General features: G+C 46.8%; 1 protein-coding gene across 1 annotated transcript; it reads right to left on the bottom strand.

The window, feature by feature from the left end:
• Positions 1-7564: 7564 nt before the first annotated feature.
• Positions 7565-9125, bottom strand: LOC128577693 (protein Tob1-like). The gene has a single exon (XM_053579972.1). It carries the CDS (start codon positions 8388-8390, stop codon positions 7791-7793), a length of 600 nt encoding a protein of 199 aa, XP_053435947.1. The 5' UTR covers positions 8391-9125; the 3' UTR covers positions 7565-7790.
• Between the last annotated feature and the right edge of the window lie 12092 nt (positions 9126-21217).

The raw sequence follows: 21217 nt of genomic DNA, 5'->3' as shown, positions 1-21217 counted from the left end.
AAGGATAAATGATTTCCCTCTGGGTGGCAGCATAGGCCAGGCCTTTGAATGTCTGTAGAAGGCAGATGTGGGGTTTGGCAGCAGCCTTTGGCTGTCACCTTGGGATTCATTCCCTTCATTCATGCAGGCAGCTGAGACTGTTGAGGAAGCTTCTCTGCAGCCCTTGCACTCCTGGACTTCTAGAAATTTCCTCCCTCACCTTGGACCACTGCCTCCTAGCAGCTGTATAAGATGATAATGTATTAAACCCCTTCCATTCTGAAGACTTAGAAAGGCTTGTGTGTTCTTGGTCAAACCCTGACTTGTCCACCTCCTTCAGCATGCCTGTCCCGTAGAGGTTGCCCACTGTTCAGAGAAGTTCTGCAGAGAGAGGCCTTTATATTACTTAGCTTAAATGAAGTAGTATATTCCATCAAATGTAAGGCCCCTTTGAATGTAAGATGTGCCATTGTTTAATGAGCCAAAAGGGAAAGGAAAATGCTCTCTATTAGACAACCACTCACCTCTGATTATAATATGCAAGCAAATTTCACAGGTGATAAAATGTAGAAAAAAATGGGTGGCTTAAGACATATAAAATGTTAACTCTCAAAAGGTGAACAGGTGGTTGTAAAAGGTTAATGCAAAGAAACTGCATTCACTGAATTGAAGACTAACAGTGTAAGCCCAGGGGAACAGCAAGAAGGTGGCAGAGCTCCTCTGAGCTTTGCAACAATCGCAGTACAAATTAAGACAAAAGCGATCTAATCAGATCTGCTAAAAACAGCTACCAAGGAGACTTTGAAATGTGACATTTATCCATTGTCATAAGCAAAATGCCTTATCATAAATGTGTATTTTGCCTGGGAGTGGTGGCTCATACCTGTAAATCCTAGCACTCTAGGAGGCTGAGATAGGAGGATGGCTTGACTTCAGGACTTCACGACCAACCTGAGCAAGAGTGAGACCTTGTCTCTACTAAAAAAAAAAAAAAAAAAAAAATAGAAAAATGAGCTGGATGTGGTGGCAGGAGCCTGTAGTCCCAACTACTTCAGAGGCTGAGGCAGGAGGATCAGTGAACCCAGGAGTTTGAGGTAGCTGAGAGCTAGGCTGAGGCCATGGAGCTCTAGCCCAGGCAACAGACACACACACACACATACACACAGTCCCAACTACTTCAGAGACTGAGGCAGGAGGATCAGTGAACTCAGGAGTTTGAGGTACCTGAGAGTTAGGCTGAGGCCATGGCGCTCTAGCCCAGGCAACAGACACACACACACACACACACTCATACATGCGCACATGCACACATTACAAAAAAGCCATGTGTGTTTTTACCTTTAGGCATTAGCTAAGAATAGGATGAAGCCATCCAATTTTAGCAAGACTTTTAACAATTTCCTTGCATCCAGCAAGGGAAAAAAGAGGAAGTGGAATGATGATAGAATATGTGTCATCCCTAGTTACGCCTTGACCTTGTCTAGATCCAGATGAACAGAAGCCGACAGTAAAAAGGCGTATATGAGACAATCCAGGAAAAAGTGAACCCCTAGTGGATGTTAGATGACACTGAAGAGTCATTATTCATGTTGAGCAATGACGCTAATGGTATTAATGATTACATTTTTGAAAAGGTGGTGCCCTTGTTGTTTAGAAATACATTCTAAAATTTTACAAATCAAATGAGGTGATATCTGGGATTGCTTGGAAAGAATCTAACAGGGAAGGAGGTGTAGATGGAACAGGATTGGATTCAGGTTAATATTTGTTGAGGCCAATGACATATATATGGGAATCCATTATACAAATCCCTCTCGTATGTTGGAAAATTTCCACAATAAAAAGCTTACGTGATGGGTGGCACCCATAGCTCAGTGAATAGGGCACTGGCCACATACACCAAGGCTGCTAAACAACAATGACAACTGCAAGCAAAAACTAGTCAGGCATTGTGGTGGGCACCTGTAGTCCCAGCTACTTGGGAGGCTGAGGCAAGAGAATCACTTAAGCCCAAGAGATGGAGGTTGCTGTGAGCTGTGATGCCACAGAACTCTACTGTGGGTGACTAGTGAGACTCTGTCTCAAAAAAAAAAAAAAGCTTAAGTGAGTATTCAGAATATGAAGACAAAATTCTCTTTTTTTTCCAGAAATGTCTATATACAAGCAAAATTCAATCTACAGAGAATTTCAGTAAATTAATGATTAAAATTTAAACTCCTTCCCTGACGTTTCTTAATATTATATTAGCCAAAGGCAGTTAAGCCACCTACAACTAAGAAACACCTGTTCCTCCTGATGTGGTTAAAAGGAAACAAAGTTGAAATAATAGATGTAAAACAATATGGTGCAAAACGTCCGTGTCAGCTCTTTGCTTTGTCAGCAAATACTATTGGGAGGCATGAAGGAAACTTCAGGAAGAATTGAAGTCAAAGCTAGGCTGAATCACACAGCGGCAGGTCTGCCATTATGTTGAATGAAAATCTGGGGCTTGTGAACCCCCTCAGCTTACAGTGGGAACTGAACGTGCTTTTCTGCAAAAAGCAATGATCAGAAAGGGAATGCCTCCATCCCTTTGCTCCCATTTTTCCACACTCTGCCTTCTCAAAAGGTGTCTCCACATCTCCCACCTTCTGGCACAAGACTTGGTTGTTCCACAGTTGTTAGCTTTCTCTTGGTTTATTCCAGTTATTATTGCTCTAATTATATTTGCTTTTCAGACAAAGGGACTTATTTCCCTTTCCTCTCTTTTGTCCCATAGGTAATTTTCTTATATATTCCTGGAAAAGCCCTTATGATTCATTTGCAACATACCCCGTTCCCCATGTGTGCAAGTCTCTCTCCCCCAGGGGAGTCCCTCTGAATCAACATCACCGTAACCCGTGTCCTGACTCAGTGGCTTTCCCTATATCATAAAATCCCTGTTGGGCGGCGCCTGTGGCTCAGTGAGTAGGGCACCAGCCCCATATGCCGAGGGTGGTGGGTTCAAACCCAGCCCCGGCCAAACTGCAACAAAAAATAGCCGGGCATTGTGGCGGGCGCCTGTAGTCCCAGCTGCTCCGGAGGCTGAGGCAGGAGAATCGCGTAAGCCCAAGAGTTAGAGGTTGCTGTGAGCCGTGTGATGCCACGGCACTCTACCCGAGGGCGGTACAGTGAGACTCTGTCTCTACAAAAAAAAAAAAAAATAATAATAATAATAAAATAAAATCCCTGTTTCCCAGCTGGTGGTTTACACTCTTAGTAAGAGCAGCCCTCGACACGTTGTCGACAGTTGGCATCACTGTCACATGATAAGCTAGACTGGGTTTTGAAATTGGACATCATGAGCAATCACGGCACTTACACCCCCCACATTTCCTCTTGTGAAAGCTCCGAGTCCGTGAAGCACAGTCGCAAGTGCCTCGGCCAGGCGTCACCTTTTGCTTTTTTCCTTCAGGTTATGTCAGGTCCCAAACACCCAGCAAACTCTAGCCAAGGAGGCAGGGGAAAGCGACGCATTGTTGGGGTGCACCGTGGGGTCGTGCATGTAACCCCACGGGCACAGCACTGCGGGGACGCCGAGGCAAGGAGAGCCCCGACAGGGGCACATGCAGCAAATTGTGTCTTTAAGCCCCGGGCGCAAGAAGTAGGAAGTGGGGCAGGAGAAAACGCACCTGTAAAGGTAGGAAGTGAGGACAGACAGCTCGGCACGTGAGCGTAAACAAAAGAGGCACAATCCTCAGGAAGACTACCGTCTGTCTGCGAAACGGCATGGAAACGTACAAACACCGAGGTAATTACCAAGAGGGCAAAGTGTGGCCAAGGGGAAGGAGCCATGAGAGCTGCGCCAGGCGACCTTTACCTGCTGGGGAAGACTCAGGGCTTGCCTGAGGAGGTGGCATCTCTGCCAAGACCCGAAGGATGACGGGCAGGGCTGGAGGGAGGTGTGTGTTGAAGGCCAAGGACGCTGAGCAGGAGTAAGCTGCTGTCAATACACACCCGTCTCTCCTGGTAGGCGCGTGGGTTTAAGATGTTATCAATACAATGGTGATCATTTCTTTACTCTCCTTTATCTTGTACCCCCATGGAAAAAGTTGTTTGTTCATCATTTACTAAATAGTCCATCTTTGCCCAAATGGTAAAGTTTTCACCTTTATCATATATTAAATTCCTATAAAATGGTTAAAAATATAATGTACTTGTTATATCTGTGGAACAAAATTTACTCCCAAATTTAGCAGCTTAAAATAGTAAACATTCAAGATCTCATGTGATGTCTGATGAATATGGGAGCGTGTCTTCAAAACAGTGTTGCAAAAAAAAAAAAACCCGAATCTGGGAGTGTCTTGGCAAGGGGGTGTTGGGGATGCTTCTGGCTCAGGGTGTTAGAAGTCACAGCCAGGAAGTTAGTTGGGACTGTAGGCATCTGAAGGCTTGCCCAGGACCGGGACCTGCTTCCAAACTGGCTCACTCCTGTGTAGGTGCCCAACTCATCCCGGTTTGCCTGAGACTTCACTGGTCCTAGCACTGAAAGTCTTGTGTCCTGGCTAAGCCTTCAGTCACCAGACGGTTGGTCACCCCACTCACGTTGCACGCATGGGGACTGGAGCCTCCAGGCCTCTCTGCTGTTGGCCCTGGTTCTTCTCTCAGCAGGGCAGCTCATTCTCTCTGGGACAAGCAGCCCGAGCTGAGGCAGGAGGGTGAGACATGATCCGAGAGCGGCAGAGGCATCCATGCACCACGGCACATGTGAAGCCACAAAGAACATGTTGGCCCTGGTTCTTCTCTCAGCAGGGCAGCTCATTCTCTCTGGGACAAGCAGCCCGAGCTGAGGCAGGAGGGTGAGACGTGATCCGAGAGCGGCAGAGGCATCCATGCACCACGGCACATGTGAAGCCACAAAGAACATGTGAATGACCCAAAACAAAAAACGTCTTTTGTAGCCTAGCATCCAAAGTGACAGAGGATCACTTCTGCAGTTTCTACGGGTCATGCGGATGAGCCTGGACCCACTGTGAGTGCACACTACACGGGAGTGTGAGGACAAGGAGACGGGAGCTTCCGGGTCCCCTTGGAGGCTGACACACATGAAAAATGCTGAAGTTAACCAGTAATTGGAGAAATACGAAGTAAAGTGGGATGTATATGATTCTTCACCTTTTATAAATTTAGCAAAGGTCAAAACCAGCATCAAGAGGGCAGTGCCTGTGGCTCAAAGGAGTAGGGCGTCGGCCCCATATGCCGGAGGTGGCAGGTTCAAACCCAGCTCCGGCCAAAAACTGCAAAAAAAAAAAAAAAAAACAAAACAGTATCAAATACCCATACTAATGTGGCATAAATTTGGTGTAACAAGTGCAGAAAGCAGTTTGTCATTACACATAAAAAGCCCAAAAAGCGCACCTATCTGTTGTCTTAGTAATTTCACTAATTCAGATTTATCCCACAGAAGTAACCATCTGCTTAATGACAAAGGTTTTAACAAGCCTCTCCATCATAATATTGTCAGTAACATCCAAGAGTTAATCAATAAATCCACAATAGGGCAACTGTTTAGGTCATGTCACACCCATTCTCTGGGATACGTTGCAGGAATTGAAATACCATAGAAGGGAAGTTATCCGTTTATACAGAGAGCTATTCACACACTAAGGTGATCAAAGCAGGGTTGCAGACAGACTTGTAGCATTACTTCTCCAGGGATTCTACTGTGTGTTTGTATATGGTGTGTTTCCATGTCTAGAAGACATTTTGGGAGACATACTCGGTTCAGTGGGTGGCTCGTGGTGAGTGGGATTCTGAGCTGGTTTGACTTCATTTGGCTTAGCTTTACTTTTTGATTTCTCTGCAGTGTATTGCTTTTATAATAGTTGTTTAATTACAAGAACACAGGCTAAGTCGTGTCCAAATCACTGTGGGAAATAAAACATTGCCATTTAGCAGGTGATAAAAACAATAGAAACACTGGAAAAAAGCATAACATGTCAGAAGACCAACTCGACTTAATGACTTTATGTATAGATAGATTAAATCCCACATTAAAAAGATTCAAGCATTGATATTTAAAACAATTATGTGCTTTTACCTACCTTGTCGTTTCCATGAAACATTAAAAATAAAGAGCTGGGCAAAAATATTGATCAGTGAGAGAACAAAAAGTATGCCACAGTGATGATAGTGGTCCAGGTGAGGTGGAATTACAGGCAAAAAGCAGTCAATGTGTCAGGACTCACTATATGGGACAGGTTCAAATACAGATCATGATCTTGTGTGTGATCAGTTACATAGACTCAGGAGAACGCAAAACCCGATAGACCATATGGATAATTTAACAGAAATGCAGCAGGAATGAAAGACTTTATCTTTTGGCCTTTGACAGATGTAAGTGAAATTAAGTGGCAGATACTGAAGTAATGGAAAAGGCATTGTTAATAGACATCAAGTTCAAAAAGACAACACACACATTTTAGGAATCCATAGAACTTTCACAAAATTGAGGACCTACTGTGCTCCAGAAAACCCTGAATTGTCCAAACATGGTGCAGGCTGCAGTCTGGGACGTAAAGTTGGAAGATAATGAGACCTTGAGACACCAACCGCAAAATCAACCATCCCCATTGTGACCTTGCCAGCCAAGGCTTCCTTCCTGAACTTTCTCCTGAGTTCCTGGCCTGTGTATCCAACTATTGACTAATGTTTCCACCTCCACACCCACAGGCATCTCCTACTCATCATTCCCGAGTCTTTCTTTGCCTGTCTTCTTTTTGTCAGCCTACCCTTCCCCAGTCCCTGCATTCTTTTTTTTTTTTTTTTTTTTTTTTGTAGAGACAGAGTCTCACTTTATGGCCCTCGGTAGAGTGCCGTGGCCTCACACAGCTCACAGCAACCTCCAATTCCTGGGCCTAAGCAATTCTCTTGCCTCAGCCTCCCGAGTAGCTGGGACCACAGGCGCCCACCACAACGCCCGGCTATTTTTTGGTTGCAGTTTGGCCGGGGCTGGGTTTGAACCCGCCACCCTCGGTATATGGGGCCGGCGCCCTACCGACTGAGCCACAGGCGCTGCCCGCATTCTTTTTTTTTAATTTTAAAGAATTTTAATACAAACTTAATATAAACTATTTCAGTCCCTCTTAACATGTAAGACACTGACTCAAAATACTTTTATACCGTTTTTTCAAGTATTACACAATATAGGTACAAAATTAATATTTATGATTACATTTTCTTCCACAATATATAGCAAAAATCTTTAAACCTTTAACAGAAAATAAACTTTTTTAAAAAGCAAATATTCGTACATTTTAATTCCACCACTAAAGGAATATCTTGTACACAATTTTTAGAATAGTTGATGTCTTTAAGATGGATATTTTACAATTTCAATAAAAAAAATACAACACGAAGCTGCTGCTGTCACAGATCACTGTAGTAAAAAGATATAAATGCAATACCATGTCATAGAAACAATATACATATCCTCTGATATTTTATAAACTTTGTACAAAATTAAATTATACAATTAGAAAAGACCAATAAACCCACTTATTAGTGCCAATTTTTTATAAAAAAAAATCAGCCATGTCCTTGCTATATCTTAAATACTATAAGAGGCCATATCTGAGAGTATACTTTAAAATATACTGTCAGTATAAAATAACTTTGGGCTTGGTTGGCAAATGAAAAATGATGCATGTTTTATTTTTGTAATCAAGCTTAAATGTATCCTTACTATAAGCTTAAAAAAAAATCTCAAGGAGGTAAAAGGGGAAAAAAAAAAAAAGACCAAAAGATCCCCCTTGGGCCCATTCATTTTAACTTGTACATTTTTTTTTTTTTTTTTAGTTAGCCATAACAGGCTGGAATTGCTGGTTAGAATACTGCATGTTATTTAAGCTAAAATTCAAGCCATCTACAAAAGACTTCTTATTCAGGCCTCCATAGGCTGCAAACACATCAAAGGCATTACTGTACTGGAGAGGACTGAGGTTAAGGGGGTTATCACCTGGGAACACTCCATTGGTACTACTACCTTGACCCTGCATATTAGGAAAAATAAATTCCTTGGCATTAGGAGACAGAGCAGAGGTTTTCTGCTGCTGTTGCTGCTGCTGCTGCAGTGATGGTGGCTGCTGCTGTGGCTGCTGCTGGCTACCCAGGGTAAGCCCATACAGAGAGTGCATTGAGGATGAGATGGCTTTCTGCTTCAAGAGGTCCTTCACATTCAAGCCGAGGTTGATAGGAGAAGTACATACAACCTTGTTGCTACGGCCACTATTCTTCATTTTGGTAGAGCCAAACTTGGTGGCAGCAAAAGTGGCAGTGGTAAAGGTTAAAGGCTGAGTGGACGGGGGCATGAAGGTAAGGCTTACAGCAGCAGAATGACCAAAGGGAGGTGATGGAGAACTGGACACTGAAGAGGCTAGGACACTTATGGGCATAAAAACCTGGGCCTCTGGGTTGAAGCTGTTTTTGATCTCCTTATCCAACTCACATCCATTTTCATTATTATCATCCACATAAAGCACCTTCACTGGTCCCTTTTCACCAATTTGGTAGGAAACCTCAAATGGGTCGATCCAAACACTGAGATCCTGTGGCAGATTGCCACGAACATCATCAATGTCCAAACCACTCTCTTGTTGATGCTTGTTCAATCACTGGGTCCACTTTCTCCCCTACATGGATACATCTAAACCCTGATCCTTTGTATGGCTTTTCAGGATACCAGTGCCCTTCATATTTCTTCTTAAGAAGTCTTTCAAGCTCTTCACCAAAAATGTTGACACGTCTCCTGGGAAGCTTATTGTATAAATATGAAATAACAAAATTTAGTGCTACTTGGATTTCAAGCTTGCATAGATGCTATGCCACAAAGTTAGGTTTGTTACAATGCTCCCACCAAAAAAAAAAAAAAAAAAAGTGTTCAGTTTGTGGCAGGGAAACAAATTTTCATTCAAAGTGCTGTTATTGGTAGATTTATCCTTCACCTTGAGTGATCTTGTTCGGGCTGCTTCGGGGCTGCTTCCACCAACAGCCCGCCGCTGGGCTAGGGAAAGGGCGGCAGGGCGGGGACACAGGAGGGTCTGAGCGCCGAGCTGGCCAAGTGCAAGACGTGGCCACCGCCAGGCAGAGGGATGAGGCCTCGGGAGTTTGCTGCTTCTAGCTCGGAATGGCGCGGACCGGGGTCCAGCGAGCGCGCTCACTTCACACAGCCCAGTGCCCGGCCCAGCGTCCCCGTAATCGCCCTCTACGCGCCGGGCCAGAGCTTCGCTCCTTCCGCCGCGGCGCGCACCCCGCCTCTAGTTTTATATTCTCCTCCCTGCTCCCCCTTCACCTCCGTAGGGGTGCGCGTGCCCGCCCCGCATTCCCGGCCCTCCCCGCCCCGCACCCCCAGTCCCTGCATTCTTAGTGGTGCCCTCAGGGAGGAGTCTCATCACCGAGTGTGGATCTGCCACCCCTGCTGCCTGCCGTGCACCTGTCTGAGCCCCAAGCACCTGTGCTGACTCTCCCACTTTCTCAATGGCCTTGGACGCTAACACCCCACCTTGAGGTGCAGGGGTGGGGAGGAGAGGAAAGCCCTGATCGCTGAAGTGCCCACCCCTCCCTCCTTCAGTTGTCAATGCGGTAGTTGAGACAGCGTGTGGTTACTTTAATAGAGAGACCACAAATCCAGAAGCTTCCAAAAGACAGCAACTCATTTCTCTTCTCTCCGCACTGGCTGCCTGAAGATGCTCCATTTATATCAGGCATCTGGGGCCCTCTCAGATTTTTGTTCAGCTTTCCTCAGTATGTGGCTTCCACCTCATGGCCCAGCATGGTTGCCCCAACTCCTGCCATCACATCCACATCACCGTTTAGCCACTCCTAGCCTCTGGGGAGTGTTGTGACAAGGTGGTCACATGCCCAGCCCAGAGGCTTTTAATCCAAGAAAGCTGAATTAGCCAACAACCAGCCTTCTCTGCTTCACACATATATTTAGGTTTTTATCCATGCACACACAACAGCTGAAGCTTAACTGGTGGGATGAAAGCTGTAAGGTAGAAAATGTGGCAAGGACCAGGTTTATCAGTAAGTTCACAACATGGGAGGCTGGAGGACATGTGGAGAATGAGTGTTGGGGAGGACAAGGATTTCAGAGGCGGTGCAAGAAATTGAGGCTTTGTGGCCTCCTCAATGATAGTGTAGAGACAAGCAGGTGGTTTGTGTTGAGTTATTTCTGATATGGAACTGTTTCCTTGAGAACCTCCCCAGGTTAACACTGGACAAAATTCTGGGTTACAAACTAGAATGAGAAGAGCAGAGTGACAGAGAACAAATTTTGGGGGGATTCTGATAATCCAAGAGGGGCTCTAACAGAAGTCTGAATGGAAAAACAGCAAACTCACAACATCCCATCTTTCCACCATCTCCTGTGCTACCCTGACACTCACGGGGCAGTCACTTGTGCCCTGGACAGTGACAACATCCCCCCATTATCTGCTGCTTTTGTTCCTGCCCACTGCATCCCAGCATCCATAAACTAGCCCAAGGGATATATATATATAGGATATATATATATATGTAGGATATATATATATATATTTATATCTTTTTTTTTTTTTTTTTTTTGCAGTTTTTGGCCGGGGCTGAGTTTGAATCCACCACCTCCTCCAACATATGGGGCCAGCGCCCTACTCCTTTGAGCCACAGGTGCCGCCCCCCAAAGGATATTTTTAAACTAAACTTTCATTTCACTGCTCTGACTACCACTGGCTACACATTGTGCTTTATAACTCCTGTTGGCCTACACTAACCCACGTGATCTGGTACTGCACATCAGTCTGACCTGCTGTGGTCCACCCCACCGATGGCCTGCCTGTGCCATCTCCTGTTTTGCTATGATCCTTTTTATTTCATTTCATTTCATTTCATTATATTTTATTTTTCAGATTAATATAGGGATACATATAATTAAGTTACATTGTTTGTGTTTGTTAGGTAAAGTCCAGTATTTTGGACTATTGTGGGTGTGAAACATATCCTTACCCACATCCGTGCAATCTGGACCATGCCCCATCTCTTTCTTTCTTCTTGTGATCCATACATACATGTGATCCGGCTGTGCCCCTCCCTTTCTGTCTTCCTGTGATCAATATCCAGAAGAGATCTGGTTTCTACCACTCTCTGTCTTATTATGGTAATTATTCACATGCAGTCTGCTCCTTGTCCCTCTCCATTAAAATTACTGATCCAGGGCAGCGCCTGTGGCTCACAGGAATAGGGCGTTGGCCCCATATGCCAGAGGTGGCAGGTTCAAACTCAGCCCTGGCCAAAAACTGAAAAAAAAAAAAAAAAAAAATTACTGATCCATACCAAAACAGGACCTGTCCCCGCCCACCTCTGCAGATCTTCCTGGGATCCATACAACTCACAATCTGACCCTGTCCCTCTCTTTCTTTTCTTTATTTTTTTATTTTTCCCTTTATTATTATTATTTTTTTTATTGTTAGGGATTCATTGAGGGTACAATAAGCCAGGTTACGCTGATTGCAATTGTTAGGTAAAGTCCCTCTTGCAATCATGTCTTGCCCCCATAAAGTGTGACACACACCAAGGCCCCACCCCCCTCCCTCCGTCCCTCTTTCTGCTTCCCCCCCATAACCTTAATTGTCATTAATTGTCCTCATATCAAAATTGAGTACATAGGATTCATGCTTCTCCATTCTTGTGATGCTTTACTAAGAATAATGTCTTCCACTTCCATCCAGGTTAATACGAAGACTTTCTAACTGTGATCCATACACAAGCATGATCCCATGTAACCTCACCCATATATTTCTGTGTCATTGTGGTACATGATCACTCATGCATTGGTTCAGACCACCTCCTTAAGTCTTCCTGTAACTGAAACCTACACACAATATCATCCCTGTCCCTCTCTAACTGTGATCCATACACACCCATGATACAGCCTACTTTTCTACCCATCCCTTTCTTTCTTACTGTTTCACACCCACACATAATCTGGCCTACACTTCTCTTTCTGTCTTGCCATGATCCACACCTATATGTGATATTCTCCCAGCCCACATCTTTCTTTCTTAGTCTAATATATATCTGCCCATGTACCGTTCCCAGTCCCTCATTTTCTGTTCTACAATAATCTATTCCCACAGGTGATCTGGGCCCTGCCCCATGCCTTTCTTTCCTACTGTGATCCATATTCACACATAATTTGTCCCTGCCAATCTCTCTCGGTCTAACCAAGATCCATACCCACACTTGATCTGGCCCTGCCCATCTTGGTCCAACTGTGACCCACCCACATATGTAATCTGGTCTACCCCTACTAGTTTCTTTCTTTTTTCTGTAATCCATATGCACACGTAATCTGGCCCTGCCCATCTATTTCTGTCTCACTGTGATCCCTCCTTACATAGGATCTGGTCTAACCCACCCATTTCTTTTTTTCTTTTCTTTCTTTCTTTCTTTTCTTTTCTTTTTTTTTGAGACAGAGCCTCAAGCTGTCGCCCTGGGTAGAGTGCCATGGCATTACAGCTCACAGCAACCTCCAACTCCTGGGCTCAAGCCATTCTCTTGCCTCCGCCTCCCAAGTAGCTGGGACTACAGGCACCCGCCACAATGCCCGGCTATTTTTTGGTTGCAGCCGTCATTGTTGTTTGGCGGGCCTGGGCTGGATTCGAACCTGCCAGCTCAGGTGTATGTGGCTGGCGCTTTAGCCACTTGAGCCACAGGCGCCAAGTCCCACCCATTTCTTCCCTTCTTTCTGTGATCCATACTTATACTTGATCTGGCCCTGCTCATTTCCTTATGCCTATGATTCATACATACACTATCTGTGCCGATCCCTTTCTGTGGGCCTGTGATTCAAACCTGTATGATAGCATTGGCTGCTCATACCTTTCTGTCTTATTGCAATCCACACCCAACCATGAACTGACCCTTACCCATCTCTTTTGGTCTAAACATGATCCACCCACGCATATGATTTGGTCTTCCTATGATCCACATCCACATGTAATATGGCTCTGCCCTTTTCATTCTGTCTTCCTGTGATCCATACCTAACATGGCACAATTTCTGCCCATATCTTTCTTTCTTACTATTGTCCACACCCGGACATTAATTGTGCCTCTGCCCATCTCTTTCAGTCCTTCTGTGATCCTTATCCAGAAATGATCTGATCTCTGCTATTTTCTCTCTTTCTGATTTTCATACCCACATAATATCTGTCCTTACTGGCACCCAATCCACCCTTCAAAGCACTTTTTCTAGGACAAGTTTTTGAACTTATTTGTCAAATCTTGTCCAATGGTCTGACGGCCATTCTAGAAAAAGAGTTCCAAAATTACTTTGAAGGGTAGGTTAGGCACTGGCATTGGTGCATAGCTTCCCAAAGGGAATACCTCTAACATGACTGTATAGCACTTTTTCTAGGATGAGATTGTGAACTTAATTATCTGACCACGAACTGACACAGGGTTTACCTGGCCCTGCAAATCTCTGTCTACCTGTGATCCATACTAACACATGATCTGGCTCTACCCATTTCTTACAGGCTTCCTATGGTCCATATCCACAAATCATCTGGTCTGCCTATATCTTTCTTTTATTTTAATTTTTTTTTAATTATTGTTAAATCATAGCTGTGTACATTAGTGCAATCAAGGGGTACAATGTGCTGGTTTCATATACAATCTGAAATATTCTCATCAAACTGTTCAACGTAGCCTTCGTGGCATTTTCTTAGTTATTGCATGTAGACATTTGTATTCTGCATTTAGTAGGTTTCACCTGTACCCATTCTAAAACCCTTTGTATATAAGGCCAACACCCTACTCACTGAGCCACAGGCACCACCACCCCCTTTTTTTTTTGAGAGAGAGCCTCAAGCTGTTGCCCTGGGTAGAGTGCCGTGGCATCCACAGCTCACAGCAACCTCCAACTCCTGGGCTCAAGCAATTCTCCTGCCTCCACCTCCCAATTAGCTGGGACTACAGGTGCCTGCCACGATGCCTGGCTATTTTTTGGTTGCAGCCGTCATTGTTGTTTGGTGGACCCAGGCTGGATTTGAACCCGCCAGCTCTGGTGAATGTGGCTGGTGCCTTAGCAGCTTGAGCTACAGGTGTCGAGCCTATATCTTTCTTTTTAAATTTTATTTCAAAACATTTAGGGAGGCTGGGCGCCTATAGCTCAAGCGGCTAAGGTGCCAGCCACATACACAGGAGCCGGCGGGTTCAAATCCAGCCTGGGCCGACCAAACAACAATGACAACTATAATCAAAAATAGCCGGGCATTGTGGCAGGTGCCTGTGGTCCCAGCTACTTGGGAGGCTGAGTCAAGAGGACCGCTTAAGCCCAAGAGTTTGAGGTTGCTGTGAGCAGTGATGCCACAGCACTCCACTCAGAGTGACAGCTTGAGACTCTGTCTCAAAAACAAAACAAAACAAAAAAATATTTAGGGGGGTACAAGTGTTTTTTGTTATGTATATGAATTGTATCATGTTGAATTCCCATATAAGATATGGACTCTGCTCCATCTCTTTCTGAATTTGATTCATACGAACACACAGAGTGGCTCTGCCCATTTATTTCTGTCTTCCTATAATCAATACTAAGGGATGAACTAGTGTCTAAGACTCTCTCTCCTCTTATGTATACCAACATGTGGTCTGGACCTGTCCTTCCACTTCTAAATTACTGTGATCTTTACCAACACATGATGTGTCCCTGCCCGTCTCATTCAGTCATCTAATGACCCATTCCCACATATGATCTTTCTTTTACCATGTAATCTGTACGTGGCAAAAGAAATCTGTACATGATCTGTCAGCACCAATATTTTATCTCTCACTGTGATCCAAAGCTACAAATGATACAGATCTAACCACCTATCCTTTCTTCCTTTGATCCATAGTGACACGTAACCCATCCTGACCCATCACTTTTTTTTTTTTTTTTAATTTTTGGCCGGGGCTGGGCTTGAACCCGCTACCTCCGGCATATGGGACCGGCGCCCTACCCGTTGAGCCACAGGCGCCGCCCGACCCATCACTTTTTTTTTTTTTTGTAGAGACAGAGTCTCACTTTATGGCCCTCGGTAGAGTGCCGTGGCCTCACACAGCTCACAGCAACCTTCAACTCCTGGGCTTAAGCGATTCTCTTGCCTCAGCCTCCTGAGTAGCTGGGACTACAGGCGCCCGCCACAACGCCCGGCTATTTTTATTTTTTGTTGCAGTTTGGCCGGGGCTGGGTTTGAACCCGCCACCCTCGGCATATGGGGCTGGCGCCCTACCGACTGAGCCACAGGCGCCGCCCGACCCATCACTTTTTGATGTCCTGTGATCCATAACCACAAATGATTTGGTCTCTGCCACTCCCTATCTTTTCTCATAATCCATATGGACACATGCTCTGGTCTCTGCCTCTTCCTTTGTAAATTACAGTGAAACACACCAGTACAGGGCCTTTTCCAGGTCCATCTCTTTCTGTCTTTCTCTGCTGCATACTCACATGTGACGTGGCCCTGCCCATAAGTTTCTGTCTTCCTGAGATCCATATCCACCTGTGAACTGGCTCAGTCCATCGCCTCCTGTCTTCCTGTGATATGTGCCCACACATTGACGTGGCTATGCCAATCTCATTCTGACTTCTTAAAATCTGTACCCACACATGATCTGGCTCTGCCTATCTAGTTTCCTTTTCCTTGAGAGCTTGTTTGGAGGTTCTAGCAGGGGAGCGCAGCTACTAGGATACCCTTGACCGAAGAATGGTCCTCCTCTATTGGGGAAGGTCGTCCTCTTTGACCCAGTGGGCAGCTTCGGGAGGGATGCACATGGAGCGGTGAGGGAGGAAGGGGACACCCGCCTAGCCAGCCAGATCAGCCGAATCAACCCTGGCGATCAATGGGGTGACAGATGTCACAGCCAGATTGCCCTCACATCCCTAGTTTCCTTTTCCAAAAGTCCACACCAACACATAATTGGGCTCTAACCATCTGGTTCTATCTTCCTGTAATCAGCACCCACACATGACCTGGCTCTATCTATCTCTTTCTGTCTTCCTGTGATCAGTGCCCACATACGAACCAGCTCTACTTATCTCTGTCTTCCTGTGAGTCACACCCACGTGTGATTTGTGCTACTCATGTATGTCTGTCTTCCCGAGATCCACACTCACTCGTGATCTGGCTCTGCCATCTCTTTCTGTCTGTATGGGACCCAAACCCACACAAGATCTGGCTCTGTCTATGTCCACCTTTTCTCTTGAGATTCACACCCACACATTTTCTGGCTCCTCCTGGCTCTATCTATACTCCTGAGACTGGATCCACACATGTTCTGGCTCTGACTATCTGTTTCTGTCTTTCTGAGGCATAACACATGCATGATCTAGCTCTACACATCACTTTCTGTATTCCTGTGCCCTCTATCCACATGTGACTTGGCTCTGCCCTTCACTGCCTGTCCTCTTGTGATCCAGATGCCCACACGATCTGTCTTTGCCCATGTTCTTCTGTCTTCCGGAGGTCCATAACCACACATGAGCTGGCTCTAGCTTTCCATTTTTCTTTTTGTAGGATCCAGACTGACACATCATCTGACTGTAAACATTTGATACTGTCTCCCTATGATCTATACCCACACATGATCTACCTCTGCCCATTTCTTACTGTCTTCCTGAGATCCACACCCACACATGATTTGACCCTACTCATCTCTTCTATATTTCTGAGATCCAACACATACATGGTCTAACTCTACCCATCTCTTTCTATCTCCCTGTGATCCATTCTCATACATAATATCACTCCTGCCCACATGTTCTATAATCTACACACATGTGATATAATCTCACTTGACTTATCTTTTCCATTCTTACTTTGATCTATACCCATGTACAGTTTGGCCTTGCCCATGACTTTCTGTCTAATTGTGATCCTTGCTTTGACACGTGATCTGGCTCTGCCCATCTCTTTCTTTCTTTTCTTTTTTTTTTTTTTTTTTTTAGTAGAGACAGAGTCTCACTTTACCACCCTTGGTAGAGCGCCATGACGTCACAGGACTCAAAGCAACCTCCAGCTCCTGGGCTTACGCAATTCTTTTGCCTCAGCCTCCAGAGCAGCTGGGACTACAGGCGCCCGCCACAACGCCTGGCTATTTTTTTGTTGCAATTTGGCCGGGGCTGGGTTTGAACCCGCCACCCTCGGTATATGGGGCCGGCGCCCTACTCACTGAGCCACAGGCGCCACTGCCTCTTTCTTTCTTAATGCGATCCCGTATGATCTAGCCTAACCCTACCCATGCCTTGCTACCTAACTGTGATCCATGCATGCACATGATCTGCTTCTGCTCTTTTCTTTCTGTCTCCCTGTGATCCACACCACCTGGGAACTCACCCCTGCCCTCCTCTTTTTGACTATCTATGATCCTTCCACCCAGTTGGTCTACTCTTACCCTGCTCATCTCTCTCCATGTTCCTGTGATCCACATCCACACACAGTCTGGACCTTTCTGTCTTTTCCACTTTCCCTTGATGGGCTCAGCCCATCACTGTCCATCTTTCTATAATCCACCCCCACCAGTGATCTGGCCCCTGCCCCTCTCCTTCCTTTTTTACTGTGATCCACGCTCATATTTCCTCTGCTTATACCTGTCTCTCTCCATATTACAGTGATCCAAACACACACACGTGAGTTCATCTAACTCTGCTTATCTCCTTTTTTCTTCCTGAGATCCACACCCGCACATGGTATGGTTTCTACTCATCTCTTTCTATCTTACTGTGATTCCTACCAGCCATTTACTTGCCCATAACCGACGCTCTTTTTTTTTTTTTTTGGTTTTTGGCCAGGGCTAGGTTTGAACCCGCCACCTCTGGCATATGGGACCAGCGCCCCACTCCTTGAGCCACAGGCGCCGCCCCCGACGCTCTTAATAGGATCCATACCTACCTGTGATCTGGCCCTGCCCGTGACTTTCTGACAGTGATTAATACATGCACGTGATCTGCTCTAAACCTATCCATCACTTTCTTTCTTACTTTCATCCATACCCACGTGTGATCTTGCTCTGTTCACGTCTTTTGCATTATCATCATCCCTGCCCACACGCAATCTGGAAGCTGCCCGTGTCTTCTGTGATCCACACCCCCATGACCTGGCTCTGTACATATGTTTCTGTCTTCCTGAACCCATCCCCACATCTGTCCTAACCACCTCCCTCTGTCTCTTCCTAACAGTGCTTCTCAGCCCCTCACGATGTGTTTCTGCCCACGTCGTGCTGTTTCCCTGTGGTCCCTGCCAGCACACCATCTCTTCTCCTCCCGCCTCTTGTCCCTTACTCGGGTCCATACGCTCACTTGACGCGGTGCTTGCCCTTGTCCCTGTCCTTCTCGGTCACTCAGGCTGCGCTGCCGCTTCTGTGACCCTCCCTGTGTCAGGCTTCTTCCTCAAGTCATCCCTGCCCTGGCTGTTTCTTTCCTGGATTTGTTTGTCCCCGGGCCTCATGGCTTCCTCTCTTGTACCGTTTCTATCTCAGTTCAAACATCACCTCTCAGAGAAGGCTTCCGTGACTGTCCCATCTTGGTACCTCCTCATTTCCACGTCATCCTCCGTTCTCCTTCACTGTACTCAATATCAGGTGACATCTTCTTGTTCCTTTCTGCTTTTCCTTACCTTCCGTGACCAGAATGTGATGCCTCTGAGGTCAGGGACTGGCATGTGTCATGGCCTGCTCTGTCCCAGCCTTATACTTGTGTGTGGCACCGAGGAGGTGCTCAGTAAGTCTTCACTAAATGAATAAATGATTTCCAGAAGTGATCACACAGCTGGGCAGGAGTGGGGACTGGGCTCAAAATATAAGGAGAGAGCAAGGGAGAAGAACGCTGGGAGCAGCCAGGGAGTTGGAGTCTAGAAAGGCACCGGTAGCTCTGGGCAGAGTGCTACAGGAGGACAGGGCAGGTGCACGGCCAGGGAAGATGAAAAGGAGGAACGGGGGCCATTCAGGGAGGAAAAGAAGTTTGAGAGTTTGGGTGATCAGGAGAAAAAACTGTAGCCTCGAGGGGGTGAAGCAAGCCTTTGGCCCAGGGCTTTGATTTCCTGGAGGGAGGGTTGTCCCTGCTCTGTGTCCCTGTGTCTCCGGGCTGCAGATGGAGGACTTGGCTTCAGGCACCAGGACCCCCCAGGTGGGGTGAAGGTGTCCAGAGGAGAACACGCCCAGAGGGAGGCTTAGAGGCCGGAGCCCTGGCTTGGTGGGGTTCTCTTGTGGGGGCCTCGGGCTCAGTGAAAGGGCAGGGGGGCTTGATGTGCTCCTGGTGCAGGTGTGGGGACAGGGAGGCCACCAGACACGGAGACCACTGGAAATGGCCATTGGGTGAGACAGGGCACATCCCATCCCATTTGGCCTCTTTTTGCGGCAGGATAAGTCGTGGAGCTTGAGGGATGGTCCAGAGGCTTCTCAGGCCATCCTCGGAGGATGCGAGGGCAGCGGGGCAGCAGGGATGGGGCGCAGCCTGGGAAGCCAAGGAAACCAAGGAGGTGACAGTCCGGTCGGGGTGGCCCTGGGGAAGGGCAGTAAGCCGGCTCCCACACCAGTGCTAGAGGACAACATTCTCCAAAGTTCCTCTGTGCCACGGCGGGATTCTCCACTACTCCACTGTGGAGGGTCCTGCTGCTGTGGTCAGTGGGGGTGATGTGCTGGGGCCACTGTCCCCGGGGCCACAAAGGGCCCTCTGCGGTGTTTCCCTTGTCTCTCCCTCGGAGGATCTTCTCTGTCCAGGAGCACCAGTGTCGCTGTGGGAAAGTTACAGAGAGGTTTGAAAGGGAAAGACCAGCCCAAGGTACTGGGGGATGGGACCCCTGCTCTGCCATCTTCTCTCTGTGTGCCTTGGGTCACATCACTTAGGCAATCCCGGTCTGTTTGCTGGTTGGCAGAATGAGGATCGCAGTGCTCCCCAGGTGACAGCTCAGGGACGTCAAAAAGGGGCTCTAACTGTCTTCCCTGTCTGCCTGCATCTACCCTGCCCTGCCCCCTGCGACCTTTTCTATGAACTGTCCACAGCTCATGCCTGATTGCACCAGAGCCCCAGGAAAGCAGGGGTGTGGCCTTGAAATCAAAGAACATTATTTATTTATTTATTTATTTATTATTATTTTTTTTAGAGACAGAGTCTCACTTTATCACCCTCGTAGAGTGCCATAGGATCACAGCTCACAGCAACGTCCAACTCCTGGGCTTAGGTGATTCTCCTGCCTCAGCATCCTGAGCAGCTGGGACCACAGGTGCCCACCACAACGTCCAGCTATTTTTTTGTTGCAGTTTGGCCTTGGCCGGGGCTGGGTTTGAACCCACCACCCTCCGTATATGGGGCTGATGTCCTACTCACTGAACCACAGGCGCCGCCCCAAAATCAAACATTTTAGGGTGGCGCCTGTGGCTCAGTGAGTAGGGCGCTGGCCCCATATACTGAGGGTGGCGGATTCAAACCCGGCCCCGGCCAAACTGCAACAACAAAAAAAAATAGCCAGGCGTTGTGGCGGGCACCGGTAGTCCCAGCTGCTGTGGGGGCTGAGGCAAGAGAATCGCGTAAGCCCAGGAGCTGAAGGTTGCTGTGAGTTGTGATGCCACGGCACTCTACTGAGGGCGGTACAGTGAGACTCTATCTCTACAAAAAAAAAAAAAAAAAGAAAGAACATTTTAAATTTGTTCCTAAATAAACATGAGCAAGGGTATTGGAGTCACTGGCTGTAGAGTTAGTCTGTGTTTTCCTATTTCCGACACGGGGCCTGAAGTTTTCCCCACATCGGATCAGTGTGGACTGTGTTCACACAGTGTCCTGGGTTTTTGTGAGTAAGGAGGCAGTTGAACTACTGGCCTCTGTCTCCATTTTGCTCACTCCACCCCTGGGTAAGTGGAGAAAACTTTTCCCATCAGTGAATTTGGGACGATCAGCTGGCTATGTTCTGTCCAGCTCTGGATTCTTCTGCTTGGGAGCGAGACTACTGGGAAGGGGGGGAATTCCTGAGTGGATTTGTCTGGCTAATACGGGAATCCCCCCGCAGGCTCCCTGTGCTCTCCCACTAGGCCGTGTCCTCTACCTCACCTTCGGTGGGAGAGAGATGCTATTCTAGTCGCCATCTTTACTCTTTATGGCTCAACTTTTCTTTTTTTTTTTGTAGAGACAGAGTCTCACTGTACCGCCCTCGGGTAGAGTGTGTGGCGTCACACGGCTCACAGCGACCTCCAACTCCTGGGCTTAAGCGATT

This window comes from Nycticebus coucang, chromosome X (assembly GCF_027406575.1).
Source record: "Nycticebus coucang isolate mNycCou1 chromosome X, mNycCou1.pri, whole genome shotgun sequence".
In the NCBI taxonomy this organism is placed as follows: Eukaryota; Metazoa; Chordata; class Mammalia; order Primates; family Lorisidae; genus Nycticebus; species Nycticebus coucang.
Note: the sequence above shows the minus strand (reverse complement) of the source record. Positions and strands in the feature narration are given on the sequence as shown.